Source organism: Oryzias latipes, chromosome 23 (genome assembly GCF_053564925.1).
Source record: "Oryzias latipes strain Hd-rR chromosome 23, Olatipes_Hd-rR_3.1".
Taxonomy (NCBI): Eukaryota; Metazoa; Chordata; class Actinopteri; order Beloniformes; family Adrianichthyidae; genus Oryzias; species Oryzias latipes.
Genome location: NC_136259.1, coordinates 3510458 through 3533389, shown reverse-complemented (window position 1 = coordinate 3533389; position 22932 = coordinate 3510458). Strand labels below are relative to the sequence as shown.

Here is a 22932-nt window from a genome sequence, read left to right as displayed (position 1 = left end):
CCAGGTCAAATAACGAGAAAAAAAATACATTAAAAAGAACTATAATAATAATAAAAAATAATAATAAAATATAGTAAAAAACAATTTTAGAAATCTTAAAAAAATAAAAAACAAAATATGTAAAGTTGCCACAAATACAATCATTAAAATCAGGTTTATACAAACGTGATGAACAAGCAGACAAAAAAAAAGTTTGCTTCTTAGTTTGGAGTTTGCACATTCACAGGGTGCTGCCTGTGTTTTTAACTCTGAGTGAGTCTGTCTATGTGATGGACTGAAGGCGGTAAGCTCTGCCCCCACCCTGAAGTATTTGGGATTGGATCCAGGATCTCCCATGATCCCGGGCAGGAGAATAAGGGAAAAGGAAAGATGGACGGATGATTACATATGTCTTAACATATGTATTAACCTATTTTCAAAGGACACTTTTTGAAGTCGAATCGTCAGGCAGCCCATCAAAATGTTAGTCTGGTCTAGTATTTACTTTACAGCTGTTTTACTGCTTCAAGGAGCAAATCCACACAGCCATAACAGGGTAGCAGGAACATGTTTACCCCAATGCTAAATATGAGGAGTTAGCTCACGTCTTCATGCAGTGGATTTTAGCATCACTAATAACTGCCTGTTTCCAGGATTTTCCTTCACTAGACCGAATCTTGATGGAATGAAAGGGACCAAAACAATGATTTGGTCTTGTAGCGATAATTTCATAACAAATTGGTAAATAACAGTTCCTACTACAAATCTGTGCAAAACTGACTTTATCCTAAAGAAATCTTCTCCAGAATGAAAGTTTAATGAAACGCTTAATTTGCAGGTTTTGTATCTCGACATTTCATCTGGTCCAGATGTTTCCCACATGTGGTAAATGTTTTAGGGAATGAAAATGTGTGTGTGGCTTTGGAACCAACACACATTTACTTTTGATATGCTCTAAAGAATAATGAAAAAAAAGTTTGAAACAGACAGACAGACAGACCGCCAGACAGACCGCCAGACAGACAGACAGACAGACAGACAGATGACAGACAGACAGATGACAGACAGACAGATGACAGACAGACAGACAGATGACAGACAGACAGACAGACAGACAGACAGACAGACAGACAGACAGACAGACAGACAGATGGCAGACAGACAGATGACAGACAGATGACAGACAGACAGATGACAGACAGACAGACAGACAGACCGCCAGACAGACAGACAGACAGACAGATGACAGACAGACAGATGACAGACAGACAGACAGACAGACAGATGACAGACAGACAGATGACAGACAGACAGATGACAGACAGACAGACAGATGACAGACAGACAGACAGACAGACAGACAGACAGACAGACAGACAGATGGCAGACAGACAGATGACAGACAGATGACAGACAGACAGATGACAGACAGACAGACAGATGGCAGACAGACAGACAGATGACAGACAGACAGACAGATGGCAGACAGACAGATGACAGACAGACAGATGGCAGACAGACAGATGACAGACAGACAGACAGACAGACAGACAGACAGATGACAGACAGACAGACAGACAGACAGACAGATGGCAGACAGACAGATGACAGACAGACAGATGACAGACAGACAGATGGCAGACAGACAGATGGCAGACAGACAGATGACAGACAGACAGACAGACAGACAGATGACAGACAACAGACAACAGACAGACAGACAGATGACAGACAGACAGATGACAGACAGATGACAGACAGATGACAGACCGTGTGTTACACCATTGAACCAAATTGTTGCATCTCTACTGCATTAAATGTTTACGTTGGTTTATCTTAACTTGCTTATTAGCGAATGAAAACACAGATTTTTCTGAATTTTCAGGTTTTCGTTGTTGTTTTGTAATTCATAAATCAGATTTAGAATATAAACCAAAGTGTGACCCAAAAATCTACATTTTAAACAGAATTGTGGGGAAATAGAATCCTTGCATTTCCTAATAGATGGACAGATAAAAAGTAAAGTTTTACATCTCAGTTTTACATAAAGTTAAGTCAGCTATGGAAAACAAGCACTCTGCTTATTGTATAATTCCTTCATGTTTCATGTCTAAATTACTGTAATGAAATTTAGGGAAAAACACATAAAACATACAACAGAATTATTGCTGGAAATAATGAGAGAGATTCATCTAATCCATTATTCAGCAAATAAAAAAACTGAAATTTGAAGATTGAGTCGATCCAAGTATTTTAACATTAATGCATGAAGCACGTCAGAATTATCTGCCACAAAAAATACAAAGACAATTTAAAAAAAGAATAAAACATTTCACTTTTTAAAGGGTGTGAGATTTCTTCTTTGACAAGATTCAGAAGAAAAACAAAAGAAAGATGTGTGTCAATTCAACAAGTCAAGACACTAAAAAAAAATCAAAGAAATCAAATCACCTTCAAAACACTTCAAAAAGAGTTGCTTCCAAAATACAGTCATGAACCATGTTGCCTAATTCCAAAAGAAAGCCAGTGTCTGGGTTATTCTAACATAAACCACAAACATACTCCTCCAGCTTGGGGGTTACTGCCCCGAGTGCTCCAATTACCACAGGCACCACTGTCACCTTCACTTTCCAGGCTTTCTCCAGTTCTTCTCTGAGTCCCTGGTATTTCTCCAGTTTCTCATGTTCCTTCTTCCTGATGTTCCCATCTCTTGGCACTGCCACATCCTCCACAACAGCTTTCCTCTGTTCTTTGTCCACCACTACAATGTCTGGTTGGTTCTCCATTACCCTCTATCAGTCTGGATCTGGACGTCCCACAGGATCTTTGCCCTCTCATTCTCTACCACCTTCGGAGGTGTTTCCCATTTTGACCTTGGGGTTTCCAGTTCATCTTCTTCATCTTCTGCCAGCATCTTACACCCTGCAGTTATGTGCTGGATTGTTTCAGGCGCCTCTTTGCACAGATACCCCTTGAGGTCTTGTCTGGTGTGGTAGATCTACACCTTGGGTCTTGTCTGGTGTGGTAGATCTACACCTTGGGTCTTGTCTGGTGTGGTAGATCTATACCTTGGGTCTTGTCTGGTGTGGTAGATCTATACCTTGGGTCTTGTCTGGTGTGGTAGATCTACACCTTGGGTCTTGTCTGGTGTGGTAGATCTACACCTTGGGTCTTGTCTGGTGTGGTAGATCTATACCTTGGGTCTTGTCTGGTGTGGTACATCTATACCTTGGGTCTTGTCTGGTGTGGTAGATCTACACCTTGGGTCTTGTCTGGTGTGGTAGATCTACACCTTGGGTCTTGTCTGGTGTGGTAGATCTACACCTTGGGTCTTGTCTGGTGTGGTAGATCTACACCTTGGGTCTTGTCTGGTGTGGTAGATCTACACCTTGGGTCTTGTCTGGTGTGGTAGATCTACACCTTGGGTCTTGTCTGGTGTGGTAGATCTACACCTTGGGTCTTGTCTGGTGTGGTAGATCTACACCTTGGGTCTTGTCTGGTGTGGTAGATCTACACCTTGGGTCTTGTCTGGTGTGGTAGATCTACACCTTGGGTCTTGTCTGGTGTGGTAGATCTATACCTTGGGTCTTGTCTGGTGTGGTAGATCTATACCTTGGGTCTTGTCTGGTGTGGTAGATCTACACCTTGGGTCTTGTCTGGTGTGGTAGATCTACACCTTGGGTCTTGTCTGGTGTGGTAGATCTATACCTTGGGTCTTGTCTGGTGTGGTACATCTATACCTTGGGTCTTGTCTGGTGTGGTAGATCTACACCTTGGGTCTTGTCTGGTGTGGTAGATCTACACCTTGGGTCTTGTCTGGTGTGGTAGATCTACACCTTGGGTCTTGTCTGGTGTGGTAGATCTACACCTTGGGTCTTGTCTGGTGTGGTAGATCTACACCTTGGGTCTTGTCTGGTGTGGTAGATCTACACCTTGGGTCTTGTCTGGTGTGGTAGATCTACACCTTGGGTCTTGTCTGGTGTGGTAGATCTACACCTTGGGTCTTGTCTGGTGTGGTAGATCTACACCTTGGGTCTTGTCTGGTGTGGTAGATCTACACCTTGGGTCTTGTCTGGTGTGGTAGAGCTACACCTTGGGTCTTGTCTGGTGTGGTAGATCTACACCTTGGGTCTTGTCTGGTGTGATAGATCTACACCTTGGGTCTTGTCTGGTGTGGTAGAGCTACACCTTGGGTCTTGTCTGGTGTGGTAGATCTACACCTTGGGTCTTGTCTGGTGTGGTAGATCTGAGCCTCTATGGCACTGGTGCTCAGTGCTGTCCTGTAGGCCAGCCCTTTCTAGCCATTGGTAGGACTTCTTGATATCAGCCACTTCAGTTATGGTCCGGTGGTACATCCCATGCAGGGGTTTGTCCTCCCATGAGGATCTGTCCTCCAGCACTGTATCCTCTGCTCTCCATTGTCTGAGACATTCACTGAACACATTGTCAGTTGGGGCCTTGAGCTTGATGTACTCATGCATCTTGGATGTTTCATCCTGGATAGTGGCTTCCACGCTCACTTAGCCTCGGCCTCCTTCTTTAGCATACAGTCTCAGGGTGCCCAAATCCAGCACCATATCAGACTTTCCCTCCAGGTATGAAACAAGCAAAAAGCTGCACCTTCACAAAGCCTTCGTCACAACTGCCCTCACGGGTGTATATGGGCTCATTGCAGGTGAAAAATTGGCACGCTGGTGGCCCTAACACAAAATATCAAGGTTGTAAACCTGAGTGAGGCCACAGATAGATCATGTCCATACGTATTTTTTTTCTGTGGTCATGCTGTGGGCGACATGTAGGGAACACTTAAATAACAACCAAGGGTGAAGTAGGTGAGAGGCAGGTACTTTTTCTATAGTCTTTTATGACCCCCCCCTTGCATACTGCACAGGGTAACGCTGTTCAAGGGGTAAGTGCGTGCTTCATGCTTGCAGCAAGGCCCTCCATGGGGTCCGGACAACCCAAAAAGCTGCAGCACCCGTACTGGTCAATCCGAACTGCACATAAGTAGGGAGCGCTCCATTTGGAAAACTACATTGCATAGTGAGAGCACCTTTTCGCTGTGTTTATTCAGAATTTGCGACAATGCCGAGAATCTAAACTGGGATTAGGAGTATTTATAAATAGATTCAGAGGTTACAGTGGACCAGCAGATTTGCTGTCGTGTCAACAAGGTCATTTTTCAGGATCACTGAATTCTTTCTTTCTTGGTGCAGCCACAAGACTTACACATGCTGCGTTTGAGGATGCGTCCATCTCAGAAAACAAACAAGATGATCACAGAGTTTAGCACAGTAAAGACAATAGTTTTGATTATGGCTGCTCCTCTTCATGGAACCACATGATCACGTAATCGGAGTTCTCTGTCTCCATTTTAAAGCCTGGAGGAAAACTATGAAAATCCTTTTTTCCAAGGGTTGATTATGTCATGTTTTTGGCAAATGTTTTTGACACTTGCAGAGCTAATAAACAAGCTTTAAGTCAGCACAAAGGAACTTCACAGGTCACATGACCACACCCATCCTCCAACTTTTTCACAGTTGTTGCTTTCCAAACAGTGCGTAGCAGGTTAGTTAAACATAACCTGGGTTTTCCTAAATTTCATTTGACCCAAAGATTACACGAGGTGTGGGCTACAAGCACCAGAATCTAGGTTGCACACCAACCACCAACCGAGGGGGGTGTACGGCCTGACCTGGGCAGGTTTCTGTGTGCATGCATGAGACGGGTAGGAGCTGAGTGGAAATGACATTCCACACTAAAGTGCGACTGATTGTCCTCTGTGAGGATAACTGTAATCATCGGCAGCTCCTGTCCCTCGTTGACCCCACACACACTTGTCAAAAATGAGGCGTCAGCTTCCACAACTGCTTTGCCTGCCTTTCACGTCCATAAGGTTGACCATCTATTCTGGAAAACTGCATGCTGGGAATTATCTGGATGAAAAAAACGCCCCCCAAAACAGCTGTTTCCAAAAGGCCAAGTGTATTTCTGCTGCTGCTGTGTGCATGTGAGCGTGCAGTTCAAAAAATCTGATAAGCCTGGAGCTCTTGACAGGAGGCCAGAGTTGCATTTCCATGGAAGTTAATCAGATTTTCCCTGCAGCTATGAAAGAAGCTTTGACGGAAAACTAAAACTCATTGATCGAGTGTCCCTCTGGTGCCTGTCTGCTTTATTGTTCAACTCTTTCCATTAGCCTGATTGGAGCTGGCTGGTCTAATGAAACACTGAACCTGACCTTTATTTGATGCAGAAATGTCAGGGCAAAAGAATTGGCCACTAACAGAAATGCTAACTCAAAATGGAAACAGCTTAAAGTCAAATTCCCTTGCCACACACACCTAAGTGCGTGAAATTTGTTCTCTGCATTTGCCCCATCCCCTGGAGGAGCAATGAGCTGCAGGCTTTACCCAATACCCCCCAATCCAACCCCTTCATGCTGAGTGTCAAGGAGGTCCAAATTTGGTCTGACTCAGCCATGGAATTGAACTCATAGAACCCCAGCCTCAGGGCAGACACTCTACCACAGGGCCACTGAGCTGGAACAAATGGGTTTACATTATGATGTCAGCTTTAAAGTTTTCAGTCAAAATAGTCTGACATCTCGGAAAAGGAAAGAAGGGAAGAAGAGAGAGGGATGTTAGAGGGGGGGGGTAGGAGGGTGATAATAGGAGGGGAGGGGGGATAAGACCATGAAGCAGCATAAAGCAACAAGTTTACTGGTTGTTTATCATTACGGTAATGTTCAAATGTAGTACAAAAGGGCGGGGCCTGTCCACACACACACTCAAATGTTATCAACACACCTGCTAGCTACAAAAATGTCCACATGTCAACAAGTCAACATGTACACAAAACAGATAGTGTTCACACACATACTTATGCCTTAAAACCAACTAGTGTGAAATATTTCAGTCATTCAGTCATGCAAACTGTTAGTGCAAAGGTGAGCTAACACCTGTGCTCAGGTGAGTGTTTATGTTCTTCTAAAATGGATGGTGGAATGTGAAAAGAAGGAGGGAGAGTGCCCAGCCATCCCCACCCCAAGACCCCCGCCACAGCAGCAGCGGCAGCCGGAACCCCCCCAACGCCACACGGGAGCAGGCAGGGAACAACCGCCCCCCGGGCGACCAAATCCGCCACCCAGGCCAGGGCCAGCAGGACCGCCGCAAGGCCCCCAGAGCCAGAGAGCAGGGAGGCACGGAGGGAAAGAGGGCGCCGCCCCAGCCAAACCAGGAGAGCATCCCCCCCGCCGCGCCGGGAGAGCCCAACGCAGGGCCCCACCGGAGAAGAAAGCCCACAGCCCCAGACGAGCACCCCATCACCACCCAGGAGTTCCGGGCATCCCCCCGCCCCAACCCCAGGTACGAGCCAGGACCCCCCAAGGGACACCCGCTCCGCACTCCAGGCAGCCACCCACCTGGCCCACGGTTGGTCCAGGGAGGAGCAAAGCAGGGGCCCGCCGCCCCCGCCCAGGAGGGGGGCACCCCGGGGAAAAAGGGGGCCACAAGGGGTGTTGTAAACATGGCCTGACCAGGCTCGGCCACATTTGGAAATTTGGCGGGGCCCAGCGCTCAGGGGCAAGGACCAGAACCCACCCCCCAGGGACACGAACACCCCTGGCTCAGGTGTAATGTGAACCCCCTCCCCGCGTGGAGAGAGCACCGCCGGGCCCAGGAAGCCGGCACCCCGGGGACACGGTCGGATGTTGTTGGTTTTTGTGGGCGTAACGCAGACACACTGCCGAGGCCACCTCTAGGTTGACGTCATAAAATGGGCGACACCCACAAGTAGCGAAAGGCGGAGCCTTTGAGATCAAGTCGTCTTACTTCCTGGTTGGAAATGAGCTGCAAAAATTCTTAATGTTTCATTAAAAAAATCGTTGTTTTTTTTTGGTGTGCAGAGGTAATATATTATCATCTATATGAATAGTTTAGTCTGTACAGCTTAAGAACAGCATAATATAGGATCTTTAATATATAATGATATATTGTGATAATACCGTTTTTACTGTCATATATAATAAAGATCAAAGAAACACTAAAAAAGCCTGTTTCCTCCTTAGGGTCTTTCAAATAATGAAAAGACAACAAAAGGTTTTCCTGATTTTCCAACCATCCATCATGAATGATCTTTCCTTTGTTTAAAACAAGTAATCGTGTTTTCAAATACTGGAGCTCCACAATAACCTTCAGGGTTTGACTCCAACAGTGTTAGTTTGACTCACTCCTATCTTTAATTTGACACAAGAACACGGGTGAAAAATGGAAAATCACTACTACCTATTTTAAAAAAGTCATTTCTTATTATAAAGCCTGATGTGATTCATGTTTTAGTAAACCACAAGACTAAATCATGGTTGTTTGAGTGACATCCACCCTGAAATGATGTCCTTTTCACAAATGCAGCTTTTATGCTGCTTTAGTATTTTGATTAAAGAAAGCCTGGAATACTTGGTTATATTCTAAAAAAAAAAGAAAGACATTTCTCTATTTAACCAGATGTCTCAGGTGTTCTAATCAGAGCCAGTATAATCCATCATTACATCAATTGGCTTCAGTTACTGCTGTGTGGCTGCTAAGTTCAGCCAGTGTGTGTTAGGCAAACCTCTCAGGACAAACAAGCATGAGCTGCTAATGCAGAACTGATGTCATTTATTTGAACTTTTGGTTCGGCGCTGCCGACCCACAGACTGGTGGAGTGAATCTTCACCTTCTTGCTCTCCTCGATTGCCCGGACTCGGTCTTGTTCCTGCTTCTCCCGTTCCAACTGCCTACGGACCTGGAAAACACACAAAAAGCTGCACAGTCCTGCATCCTCTGCGTTGTTTTCCTTCTCCAGGGGTAGCACCTCTCCCGCATGTCTTACCCGCCTCTCCTTTTCATCTCTCCAGCGATCCTCCAGAGCAGCCAATCCTGCGGTTTCCTTCATTGTGCTTGCTGAAATTCCCAGAAAGGCATAGTCTTCCTCTTTACACAAGCTCCTCATGGACTACAACCAGAAAAGCAGATCATTTAAGGGAACCTTTTCTTCTCAGAAGGTCCAGAGGTCTGCAGGACTCGAACTGTGCACTCAGGCATGCCTGCATCTCTTCCAGGTGTGATGCTGAGCTCTCATCCGACATTGCGTCAACATAACCCATGTGTATAAGGAATTAACGAGGGCTTCCACAATAATCACATCTAAAATGCAGTTAGGCCTCATACAGAGCTTCCATGGACGTTAAGACCAGATGTTTGGCAGGCATCAACACTGGACTTAAAAAAAAAAAAAGTCATTGAGATGATATCTTTGAACTTTAGATATCCTTATCACTTGTAGTATAGGAAATTGTTATTTTTCGTTGGATTTAGTAGATTATTTTGTTTTTTTAGGGTCTTACACGTGACACATTGATAGTTGTGCCCTTCCATTACCTATGAGCCAGCAAGAAACTAAAACAAGAAATCAAAAATCCAAACAAAGCCTCCATTCATATTTCAAAGGTCCTACATCATGCTAAATGAACTTTTTTGAGCTTTTAAGTGTGTTATAATGTTAATTCCTCACAAAAAACAACCCCAAAGCGGTATTTTGATCCATTCAAACATTTCTGAGGGTTCCTCCAAAAACCTGCTCTCTGAGCACCGGCCCCTCCCAATGCACAAAAAACGAGGTGGTTCCTCACATTGTGACATCACAAAGTGAAGACCAGCCCCTTCCAGCTCGGCCCCTAGGCTTACACACACACCCAGTGAGAGCTATACAATAACTTACTACTAGGACAAGTAAACCCTCCCCCAACGCACACATACAAATTTGACGAGATCCTTTTCTGTTCCAAATGTTTATTTGACCATTTTACACCCAAAATGCATGAATTTTAAAAACTTGTATTACAGGGGTATCAAACTCAGTCGCATAAATCCAAAACAGGCATTAGTTTACTGGCCGAACAAAACAAACATTTATTGAACACACTAAAGCTAAACTTTTACAACTTTTAAAACTTTAAAATGTAACTTTTTGAACATAAATATGATTAAAAACAGAAAGGAATATTAATCTATGATAAATCAAGTTAAACCTTTAATAATGTATATTTTTGCTATACATGAAAATATATTCTGTTAAAATTATACAAATATCAACATAGTGCAGAAAAAAAAACAAAGTCTGGAATTGTTAATAACAAATCCAATTATTCCGTTTCTTTGCTCTCTCTTTTGTCTGCATCATTTTTAGCAATAAGTTCAGTTTCTGCTTGGTGTGTGATGTTCTTTGTGTGTCTTTGTGAAACAGATCAGAGGGATTTGATTTTTTTTGTAAAACCTGTTATCGTTAATATTATTTTTAGGTCTTATGAAACATTAAAAACTAAATCATAGAACTCATCAGTGGGATTACTCCAAAATATTTGGCATTTTCCATATCTCTGTGCATCTTTGTGCGACATCCCCAGTAAAAATCCTCAATACGTTCATGAACAAATGATTTATAGTTTATTTCTGATCTCATAAAGTGCAGCTGACTTACTGCCTGCATTACCTGCTGTCTTGATGTCAAATATGTTACTGACACCAACTTAATGACAGGCAGACGTCAAAAATACCTTTATGTGAAAAATAAAGGCATAGAAGAAAAATGTCTACAATAGTTAATAAAGAAAGACATTCTAGCAATGATAAAGGTATTGCGCAATCTAGCTGCACTCGCCTTCGCCCGTCACCCCTCCCCTTTCCTTGCGGCACGGGAGGGCGTGCAGCTGCAGGGGGCGCCAATTCCCAGGTTTCAGACCATTCCTAACTTTGGTGGCACAGATCTTTTTCCTTGTTGCTTGTTTCCGAGCACTCAGCCGCCACCCCACTTTAAATTTGCACCCCGGGCAATCACCCGTACGGCCCGTGCCTAAAGCCGCTACTGCAGACACCCACTTTCTCCATGCAGCTAGCAGTGGTTGGCTAAACGCTTTCCTTGTGTTTCTACCATATGTACATCCATATGTTTGTTTAAGGGAGACATGCAGACACTGCCAAGGCCGGCTGTAGGTTTAGGTCCTGAAATGGGCGATACTCACAAGAGATCGAGCCGTCTTAATTAGGGCCCGAGCACGGAGTGCAAGGACCCTATTGTAATTCGAATGTTTATTATTAGGGCCCGAGCACGGAGTGCAAGGACCCTATTGTAATTCGAATGTTTATTATTATTATTATTATTATTATTATTATTCTACCGGAAGAGTCGCCTTTTTGAGGCCTTTAACATACCCCAAAACTCACCAAATTTGGCACACACATCAGGAGTCGCGAAAAATTTCGTATTTTATAGGAGATTGGCATGGGCGCAGAAAAACGGCTCGATAGCGCCACCTACAGTGACTTTTGTCCCGACGCCCCGCATACGCTTTAACGTACAAGCTTGATTTTTACAGGGCATGTTCTTCAGATGGAGACCTACAAAAAAGTCTGAAAGGACCCACCTGTCACTCGCACAGGAAGTCTGATATATTGAGGTCAATATGTCATTTTTGCTCCATTTTGGACATTTGCAGGCCTCGCTCTAGAACGAACTCCTCCTAGAGATTTGTGAATAATGACTCCAAACTTTGGTTTTGTAAACTAAACACATGTCCGATGTTAAATTGCGAAGCTTTTAAGTTTTTACGGATGTTTGTGACCGTGGCGGCGCGTCGAAAATGGAGGTCATTTTGAAAACACGCCATGAAAAGAAAAATGGCCATTACTCAGCCATGCAAAATCCAATCTGATCCAAAATTGATATGCATGATTGTAGTCTGACTCTGAACACATCAGAAGTGGAAAAATCCAGAACAGGTGTAGCGCCACCTGCTGGTAAAAGGAAATGACATGTTTTACTTGGAGCATCACTGCTCCAAGTAGGATGAGCCGACACACCTCAAAATGATGTCCACCTGTTGAAAAGCCATTGATGTTTACTCTGATAAAAAGCCATAACTTTCAATGCGGGGGTGTGGTCGTGACAGAGCGGCGAAGTTGGGCGTCTCGCCATGCACACAAAAGTTGCTCTCACGTGCACATTCCTTGTCCAATCTCACTGAAATTCAATAGAGGTGATGAGGCTTCCATTCTGAACCAATGGATATGACAATCTTGGACGAGCTCCATAGCGCCACCTAGATATTGACAAATACATTTTATGTCACATTCTGACCTATCTTTTCTCTGTGCTTTGTCCGACATTCATAAAATTACAACAGGAGATACTCATAAGGGTCTTCTCTCATCGTCTAAAGTTTCATGGTTGTACACCTGACGGTGCCTGCGCAAGCCAGTGCCAAACAGGAAGTGGTTGATTGCGTTGCAGTCAGATAATTAAAAATTCATAAAAAATCAGCCGTTTGTATCACGAGGCTGAGATTTCAGAATGAGAGGCCTCTTACATATCTCCAACTTAGATACACAGCACTTGCATGGGTGAACAAAAAACGGCTCAATAGCGCCACCTACCATGTTTGTTTTTGAGAGCCCCGCCATGTTCTTTAACATACAAGCTTGATTTTTACAGGACATGTTCATCAGATAGAAACCTACAAAAAAGTCTCTTGGGACCAAGCTGTCAGTCGCACAGGAAGTCTGCTATATTGGTGTCAATATGTCAGTTTTGCTCTATTTTGGTCCTTTGCAGGCCTCGTTCTAGAACGAACTCCTCCTAGAGATTTTTGAACAATGACTCCAAACTTTGGTTTTGTAAAGTAAACACATGTCCGATCTTAAATTGCGAAGCTTTTAAGTTTTTACGGTTGTTTGTGACCGTGGCGGCGCATCAAAATTTGAGGTCGTTTCGAAATCACGCCACGAAAAGAAAAATGGCCATTACTCAGCCATAAATAATCTAATCTGATCCAAATTTGTTGTGCATGATTGTAGTCTGACTTTGAACACATCTGCAGTGGAAAAATCCGAAACAGGTGTAGCGCCACCTGTTGGCAACAGGAAATGACATGTTTTACTTGGAGCATCACTGCTCCAAGTAGGATGAGCCGACACACCTCAAAATGACGTCCACCTGTTGAAAAACCATTGAAGTTTACTCTGATGAAAAACAAATCTTTCAACGCGGGGGTGTGGTCGTGACAGAGCGGCGAAGTTGGGTATCTCGCCATGCACAAATGTTGCTCTCACGTTCACATTCCTTGTCTGATCTCACTGAAATTAAATAGATTTGATGAAACTTCCATTCTGAACCCATGGATATGACAATTTTGGACGAGCTATATATGTTCATAAATGATCATGAAGCATGATCATATAATCAAGCTTCATAGGAAATCAGCCGTTTGTCTCAGGAAGCTGAGATTTCAGAATTAGATGCGTCCTACAAAGCTCCATGTTTGAAAAGCAGCACTATACGTACGAGAAACATTTAACCACCTTAATCACCCTATTGTGCTGAAAGCAAATTTTTGGACATTTTGACTCAAGCAAATATTTTTATCATAACTTCTGTTTAGTTTATCAGCACCAAAATAAAAAATATTTACATTTATAAAATGAACTGGTCAACTCTAGGATTTTATTTATTCAATCTTACATCCTCAAGCTTTTCATCAGTCTCCCCTGCTGCAGGAGTGGAGTTAGCCCCCCCCCCCCCAACCCCCGGCTGTGTGCTCACATGTAAATTAGCCAGGAGTGGCAGACAGAAAGTAGAACAGTTAGAAAGCCTAGTTCAACACTAAATTACAGCAATTTCCTTTGTTTTGTTTGTCTTTTATACATCCTTAGCACTAATCATTGCTTTTTTATTCATCCAAAATACAATTAACTTTATATTTTATCTTTTTTTTTTTTACAAACAAAATATATGAATGTGCTCCAAAACAAAACCCAGCCTCAGTACACTCCTACAGATGTAACATCAGACAGTAAATGTCTCTTTTATGCTTTTTTAATCAATGCTGCAACTTCTTTTCATTTCCTTTCAATACATCCAATAAAATTAAACTACAACGACAACAAACACAACATATAGCAAATGTCTCTAAGAAGATTGTGTATATACAATATGTACCACCTTTAAACACCAAATAAATAACAAATCTTTCTAATACAATCACAAAAAATGGAACACAAAATGTAAAACCCAAATTAGAAATTGCAATTTTAAAAAGATACATTTTTCAGCAGCTTTTCAAAATCAATCACATATTTTACTCTTCTGTGGATGAAACAAAGAAGTCCAGAATAATGTAGCCACTTCTCCAAAGTCTCTGTCACCTTCAGTTTTAAACAAAGTCTGTGAAAATCCACCATACATTGGTCACATGTATTCAGAGACCTGCTAAAAGTCCACAATTGTAAAAGCTCTTATATAGACAACTGTTTGTTTGCTTGGAGCTCTAAATATAAAAAAATGCTTTTCTATCACCTAGACACAGATGGAGAACCATATCAACTGGATTAGTAACAGGGAAACATGTTTAGGTTTAAACTTACATCAATAGACAACATGAAGCTGTTCATCACATTTTTGACCTAAACATGTAAACACATCCTTGGCTCTGCGGTTAGGAAATGGTACTTGGGAATCTCTTCATACCAGGAGCCAGCCTGAACATTGGAACATCACCACAGTGCCCATCCAGACTGGGACAGCAACGGGGTCCACTTCACAGCCGTGAGGCTGCTGTGTTTAACTCCAGCTGTCCCAGCAAGGGAGACAACTGCAGCAACATCCACTGACCAAGCTGGCAAGCCCTGGCAGAAAAGATCCCCACAAGAAAAACACTGGCTCAGGCAGGCTGGTCAATAAAAAAATATAGTTTTGCCAATGTCTTGCAGCTCGCAGATCAAGTGGTTTAGTTTTCCAGTAATGTCAGTCAAGAATACAAGTTCAGATTCACCATATTCATATTCACCATATTCAGCAGATATCTCCACCAATAGCACCTTAAAAATCCTGTTCTGTTTTGCTTTGCAGCTGAGGTTTTTTATGATTTTCACAATAGGAGTCATTATATGTCCAGAGCCAATCACTTCTGCACATAAGGCCTACTGGTGAATGACGCAGCAGTAATGCAGACATTTTGGAAAGTCTTGGTCAGCTTTACAGTGAGTGATGAAACCTGTTTGTCGGTCAATCATAGCAGGAGCCCCGTCTGCAGGTATGGCTACCAGCTTTTCTAATGGTACCTTTTTCTGCACAAAAACTCCTTCACCGTGTTATACATTTCAACTCCTCTTGTTGTTGTCTGTTAGGGCAGATGTGTCAGGAATTCTTCTCTTGTGGAAACCAAAGGCTATGCTGTACTGTTGCCGTCCACAGACTCATCACACTGGACGTTAAACCACCTGCACTTTGTAAGATCCCGGTCCAGCTAATTCGCCAAGTTATCAGACATAGCTGACACTCATCTAGACATTGTAGTGAAAATTGAATGAGTTCTATTGTTCTCATCCTTAGGGACAGTGATAGCAATTATCATCATTGCTTGTTTCTTAATCTGATAAAAACCTTCTTCTACTTGATGAGAAAATGAGCAGGTCTAAACGAGGCTTAGATTTAAGAATTTTTTTTTAATGCTATATGCATAAGTCTTTGTCCCTTAAGGCAACAGATTATAGTCCCCCCCCCCCCCCCCACAGGCTGCTGTCATATTAACATTAGCTTGGAGCTCCAGAATGGACAAGAAAAAACGACGAGAATGGCTCGAGCAGGGCGTTGCTCACGGGGCGGTCGCTCGTGCCAGGCGGTGGCACGTGCTCGGGCCCGCTAAATGCTACTTGTAGCTTTAATTATTATTATTATTATTCTACCGGAAGAGTCGCCTTTTTGAGGCCTTTAACATACCCCAAAACTCACCAAATTTGGCACACACATCAGGAGTCGCGAAAAATTTCGTATTTTATAGGAGATTGGCATGGGCGCACAAAAACGGCTCGATAGCGCCACCTACAGTGACTTTTGTCCCGACGCCCCGCATACGCTTTAACGTACAAGCTTGATTTTTACAGGGCATGTTCTTCAGATGGAGACCTACAAAAAAGTCTGAAAGGACCCACCTGTCACTCGCACAGGAAGTCTGATATATTGAGGTCAATATGTCATTTTTGCTTCATTTTGGACATTTGCAGGCCTCGCTCTAGAACGAACTCCTCCTAGAGATTTTGGAGTAATGACTTCAAACTTTGGTTGTGTAAACTAGACACATGTCCGATGTTAAATTGCGAAGCTTTTAAGTTTTTATGGATGTTTGTGACCATGGCGGCGCGTCAAAATTGGAGGTCGTTTCGAAAACACGCCATGAAAAGAAAAATGGCCATTACTCAGCCATGCAAAATCCAATCTGATCCAAAATTGATATGCATGATTGTAGTCTGACTCTGAACACATCTGCAGTGAAAAAATCTGGAAAAAGTGTAGCGCCACCTGCTGGCAAGAGGAAATGACATGTTTTACTTGGAGCATCACTACTCCGAGTAGGATGAGCCGACACACCTGAAAATGACGTCCACCTGTTGAAAAGCCATTGAAGTTTACTCTGACAAAAAACCATAACTTTCAATGCGGGGGTGTGGTCGTGACAGAGCGGCAAAGTTGGGCATCTCGCTATGCACACAAAAGTTGCTCTCACGTGCACATTCCTTGTCCAATCTCACTGAAATTCAATGGATATGATGAAGCTTCTATTCTGAACCCATGGATATGACAATCTTGGACGAGCTCTATAGCGCCACCTAGTTATTGCATGGGGCACATTCTGCCCTGTATTTTCTCTTTGCTTTGTCCGATGTGCATGAAATTAAAACTGGAGATACTCAGAAGGGTCTTCTCTCATCATGTAAAGTTTCATGGGTGTACACCTGACGGTGCCTGCGTAACAGGAAGTGGTCGATTATGTGCACCCAAATAATAGAAATTTATTATAAATCAGCCGTTTGTCTCAGGAAGCTGAGATTTCAGAATTAGATGCCTTTAATAACCTCCAGCTTTGATATGTAACACTATAGGGTCTACGAGAAACTTCATCACTTGATTTTTTTAATGAAATTTTGGACTGAACAAAGATTTTTAGCATAAATTATGTTTAGGTTATCAGCACCAAGAATTCAACTTTCATAGGCATTTATGTGCTACTGCTTCCTAAAAAAATTCAGAATTATTGAAGTTACAGGTGAACTTTTATTCAACATTTCATCCAAAAAGGTCCGAAAACGTCTTTTTAGGCAAAACTGCAAACACCTATTTTTTTGCATAACTTATCTTTCAAATATCAGCACAAAAAGATTAAAAACGGTAGGGATCTGTGTTTGCTGCCTTCCATATTTTTTTCAGACTTAAAAGTGTAACAGATGATTTATAAAAAATCCTTTTCATCCAAAAACCTGTGTTAAATCTGTCTAGACTCCAAACAAACATTCTTTTATGGTAACTTATGTTTCAACAATCGACACCAATTTTCACAGACCTAAAGCTGAACATGTCCCATAGCTACCTGAATATTTTCATAGATATAAAATGAACTGGTCATTCTAACATCTGGCATTCTTACATCTAACATCTCACATGTCAAAGCCTCTCTCAGCCTGGCTCTGCTGAAGGAGTCGTGTTACAACCCCGCCCCCTCCTGCTGGGACCCCTGCTATGTAAATTAGCAAGCAGTGAACAGAGAGATGAGAAGTAAGAATGGCCATTACTCAGGCATGCATAATCCAAAGACAGCCAGTTAAACACTGAAAGACATATTTTTTCGGTATGTCTTTCATACATCTTTAGTATTAAAAACTCTCCAAGATGAATGTGCCTGACTCCACCTGCAGGTGGATCACAGACTTCCTGACGGACAGACAGCAGTATGTGAGGCTGGGGAAGCTCGTCTCAGATACTCGGACCACAAGCACCGGATCCCCCCAGGGCTGTGTCCTTTCACCCCTGTTACTCTCCCTGTACACAAACAGCTGCACAGCTGGTCACCTGTCTGTCAAACTCCTGAAGTTTGCTGACGACACCACACTCATCGGCCTCATCTCTGACGGAGATGAGTCGGCCTACAGGAGTTAAATAGCCAGGCTGGTGTCATAGTGCAGCGCTAACAACCTGGAGCTTAATGCTCTGAAGACAGTGGAGATGACAGTGGACTTCAGGAAGGCCCCAGCCCCCCTCCCCCCTGTCATCCTCTGTGACTCCCCGGTGACCTCTGTGGAGTCCTTCTGCTTCCTGGGAACCATCATCAGCCAGGACCTCAAGTGGGAGCAGAACATCAGCTCCATCACTAAGAAGGTCCAGCAGAGGATGTACTTCCTGAGGCAGCTGAAGAAGTTTCACCTCCCTGAAAAGATGCTGGTAGACTTTTACACCGCCATCATCGAATCCACCCTCACGTCCTCCATCACAGTCTGGTTCGCTGCGGCCACGGCCAGAGACAAGGCCAAGCTGCAACGCGTCATCCACTCAGCAGAGAAGGTGATCGGCTGCCACCTCCCGTCTCTCCAGGAGCTGCACATCTCCAGGAGGGCAGCCAGGATTGTAGCCAACCCCTCTCATCCAGGACATAATCTCTTTCGGCCCCTCCCTTCTGGCAAGAGGCTCCGGTCCATCAGGACCAGGACCTCGCGCCACAAGAACAGCTTCTTCCCCACTGCAGCCAGCCTGCTGAACAGAACCCCAACTCCCCCAGGTGACCCCCCCTCCACCCCCCGCCCACCAAAGGACTGTCGGTGCCACTTACAGGCCCCACCATCCCAGCCCATCTGTGCTCCCACTTTAATTCACCTTACTCTACTGTATATAGTGTGTTGTTGTTGTTAACTTAATTTTTAACTTATTCTTAATTGCACTATACACCAAGTCAAATTCCTCGTTTTGTAAAGTGCGCTCTACTGAACCTGGCAATAAAACTTTTTCTGATTCCTGATTCTGATTCTATTAATCATTGTTTTTTATTCATTCAAAATGCAATTAAATCAATATTTTATCTTTTTTCTTTTCCTTTTTCTTTTTTTTTTATCTCTTATATCCTTTTTTATAATCAATGTTTGAACTTCTTTTCCTTTCTATTGTCATGGTTTCAGTTTGTTGTCTTTTTTTTCGCTTTAGTTCTTGTTCTGTCTTGTTTGGTTCTGTTTCCTGTTTTATTTTGAAAGGTTTCCTGTCTTGTCATGTTTCTTGAGTTTTACTTCCTTTGGTCCCCATCTGCCCTAATCGTGTTCACCTGTGTCTTGTCTGCCCTGTCTGTATATAAGTCTTGTCTCTGCCTTCCTCCTGTGCTGGTCCATTAACTTCTGCTCATGTTGATCACGTCTTCTTGTCTGGCGTCCATGTCCCTTGCCATGCCACAGTAAGTTTTTGTTTTTAGTTTTGTCATCCTGCTCTGCAGCGCTTTTTGTTAGTTAAATAAACCCACTTGCCCTGAACCCGTTTGCCTCCCGTCTCTGCGCCTGGGTCCTACCTGCTCTCGAGCCTCCCCCCCACACGACATCTATACATCCAATGAAATTAAACTACAAATCAACAAACACAACTGATAACAAATGTCTCTAAAAAATGATGTGTATATTTGCAGAACCTTAAAAACACCAAACAAATAACAAATGCTTCCCAATTAAAGCACAAAAAATGGAACACAAAATGTAAAACCCAAGTTAGAAATTGCAATTTGAAAAAGATACTTTTTTCAGCAGCTTTTCAAAATCAATCACCAATTCTACACTTCTGTGGATGAAACAAAGAACTCCAGAACAATGAAGCCATTTCTTTAAGTCTCTCTCACCTTCAGTTTTAAACAAGGTCTGTGAAAATCCACCATACATTGGTCACATGAACTCAGAGACCTGCTAAAAGTGCACAATTGTAAAAGCTCTTTTATATAGACAACTGTTTGTTTGCTTAGAGCTCTAAATATAAAAAAAAATGCTTTTCTATCACCTAGACACAGATGGAGAACCATATCAACTGGATTAATAACAGGGTGGCATGTTTAGACAACATGAAGCTGTCCATCACATTTTTGACCTAAACATGTAAACACATCCTTGGCTCTGCGGTTAGGAAATGGTATTTGGGAATCTCTTTATACCAGGAGCCAGCCTGGCCATTGGAACATCGCCACAGTGCCCATCCAGACTGGGACAGCAACGGGGTCCACTTCAGAGCCGTGAGCTGCTGTGTTTAACTCCAGCTGTCCCAGCAAGGTAGACAACTGCAGCAACATCCACTGACCAAGCTGACAAGCCCTGGCAGAAAAGATCCCCACAAGAAAAACACTGGCTCAGGCAGGCTGGTCAAAAAAAAATAGTTTTGCCATTGTCTTGCAGCTCGCAGATCAAGTGGTTTAGTTTTCCAGTAATGTCAGTCAAGAATGCAAGTTCAGATTCACAATGTTCATATTCACCATATTCAACAGATATCTCCTCCAATAGCACCTTAAAAATCCTGTGCTGTTTTGCTTTGCAGCTGAGGTTGTTTACGATTTTCAGAATAAGAGTCATTATATGTCCAGAGCCAATCACTTCTGCACATAAGGCCTGCTGGTGAATGACGCAGTAGTAATGCAGACATTTTGGAAAGTCTGGGTCAGCTTTACAGTGAGTGATGAAACCTGTTTGTCTATTGATCATAGCAGGAGTCCCATCTGCAGTCACTGCTACCAGCTTTTCTAATTGTACCTTTTTCTGCACAAAAACTCCTTCACCGTGTTATACATTTCAACTCCTCTTGTAGTTGTCTGTTAGGGCAGATGTGTCAGGAGTTCTTCTCTTGTGGAAACCAAAAGCTATGCTGTACTGTTGCCGTCCACAGACTCATCACACTGGACGTTAACCACCTGCACTTTGCAAGATCCCGGTCCAGCTAATTGGCCAAGTTATCAGACATAGCTGACACTCATCTAGACATTGTAGTGGAAATTGAATGAGTTCTATTGTTCTCATCCTTAGGGACAGTGATAGCAATTATCATCATTGCTTGAATTTTTTTCATGCTATATGCAAAAGTCTTTGTCCCTTAAGGCAACAGATGACAGCCCCCCCCCCCCCCCCCCCCCAGGCTGCTGTCGTATTAACAATAGCTTGGAGCTCCAGAATGGACAAGAAAAAACGACGAGAATGGCTCGAGCAGGGCGTTGCTCACGGGGCGGTCGCTCGTGCCAGGCGGTCGCACGTGCTCGGGCCCGCTAAATGCTACTTGTAGCTTTAATTCCGTCCTAAATTCACTCAGGAAAAATAACTAACGTTTCATAAAATAATATGTGAATATGGTTTACTCTGAAAGATTTAAGAAAAGCATAGGCCCTTTAAATACATAGTTCTCTAATCATACTTCAAATCCATCCCAAATATTTTGAAAACAATTCATTTAATTGTAGCACTTCCTTTATGGTGAATATAAACCATGTGACAAAAGGACTAAACAAAGAACTACGAAAAGAAAACTTTAGACAAAAAAAATATGAAACTTTAGTCTATATTTCAAACAGAAAATTATCTACTTTTTAAAAATCACTGTAGATTTAAAAATGAAAATAATTTCGGAGGCAAAAAATTCTGCTGTTACAACCGAAACCTTTTTATAAACATGGCACATTAAGATGGCTGGAAGATTTGTTGGGTTTTTATCTTTGATCCTGAAGGATCATGGTCATTTTTGTAGAAAGTAACCGTGTACAAAAAACTTGATCTTGGGCAACCTAATCCAATATTCAACAATCTCACGTAAGGAAGACGTTACCCACCTTTGACATGGGAATCCGCTTAAACTGCTTCATGTGACTCATCTTCACTGAGGATGGGTGTGCTGGGCCTGTTAAACAAACATTTATAACTTAACTCAGAATAAACCTTGTATTTAAAAAAAAAGCAGGTATTTAAAAAAAAGCAGGTCATATTAAAGGAGTTAAAACCTTATTTTTAAAATAGTTTCCTATCAGTCATGAGCCGTCTCCTCTCCACTCCAGAGGGTTCTGTGTGGTTGATCCACTCTTAATCCGTCTTCAGCTCCAACAGGGACGTCCTGGCTGGGACGGGGTTCTGGAGGTTCTGAGCAGTGATGGCATGCTGCTCCATCCTCAGACTTTTCCACAGTGCAGTGACAGAAGTGCCACCCTTCTACTAATAAAAAGGCAAGGTCAAAAGATGACAATCAAAACAACTGGGTGCCTGTGGCAGTTTGCCAGGATGTTTAGTTTCGTTCTTTTAATGTATCCTCCAAACAATGTTTAATTAAGACCTTTGAATCCAGTGAAACGAGCTCTGATTGTTGCTAGATTCATTAAAGTCCTGTCATCAGAAGGGCCAACAGGTTTCTGCTGATGGGGACGCTGCTGTGATTCATATTCACATTTACCGCTCTGCTCTCACAATGTGAAGCAGCAAGAATGACGGTGAAATCTCACACCAGGGTGAAAATGTGTGTTTAAATAAAGACTGGTAAGAATAACACAATTAAAAATGGAATTCAGTTCAGTTATTTTTGTCAAACTGGCACATTTGGACCTCTTCTAGTCAATTTTCCTCAGATCCTCTGCTTGTTTGGCCTTTGTTAACGTCACCAGAACTCCAACTCCAACTGTTACCTGTATATAAGAACTGGACCAGGCCTCACCTGCAAAATATAGCTAAAAAATACATACATTAAATAAAATGAATACACTTTTTTATCATCAAAAGTTAAATATTATGTTTTAAACATGTCTTACTTACTGTTTTCTGTGTGGGTTTTCATTGTTCCTTTGGTAAAAAAAAAGAAGTGAATCTACGAATTTCCTCTTAATTGTCATAAAAGACGCTTTATTCTTTATTCATGTTTCTTTTTCTCGCCAACAGTCTGATAACATTGGTGTCAGATTGTTACTCATGCTGTCAAGCATTCAACCCTTTGTTTAGGTTTGGTTTTTATACACTAAAAACGTGCATTAGAAATACACTAGGTGAGGCCCGCAGTACGCCTGCCTAAAGGCAGAGGGCGTTGGTGATCCTAAAGAATGTGACACCGCGGCTATAG

General features: G+C 42.7%; 1 protein-coding gene across 1 annotated transcript in view; it reads right to left on the bottom strand.

The window, feature by feature from the left end:
- LOC105357032 (uncharacterized) overlaps positions 1-22014 on the bottom strand; it is a 43590-nt gene extending 21576 nt beyond the window's left edge. Inside the window, exons 1-4 of the mRNA XM_023952568.2 lie at positions 21833-22014; positions 21665-21732; positions 8848-8970; positions 8692-8760 (exon numbers count right to left, since the gene is read on the bottom strand). Coding sequence (XP_023808336.1) covers positions 8692-8760; positions 8848-8970; positions 21665-21706 — 234 coding nt within the window. The 5' untranslated portion in view covers positions 21707-21732; positions 21833-22014. The remainder of the gene's footprint in view (positions 1-8691; positions 8761-8847; positions 8971-21664; positions 21733-21832) is intronic.
- Positions 22015-22932: the final 918 nt, after the last annotated feature.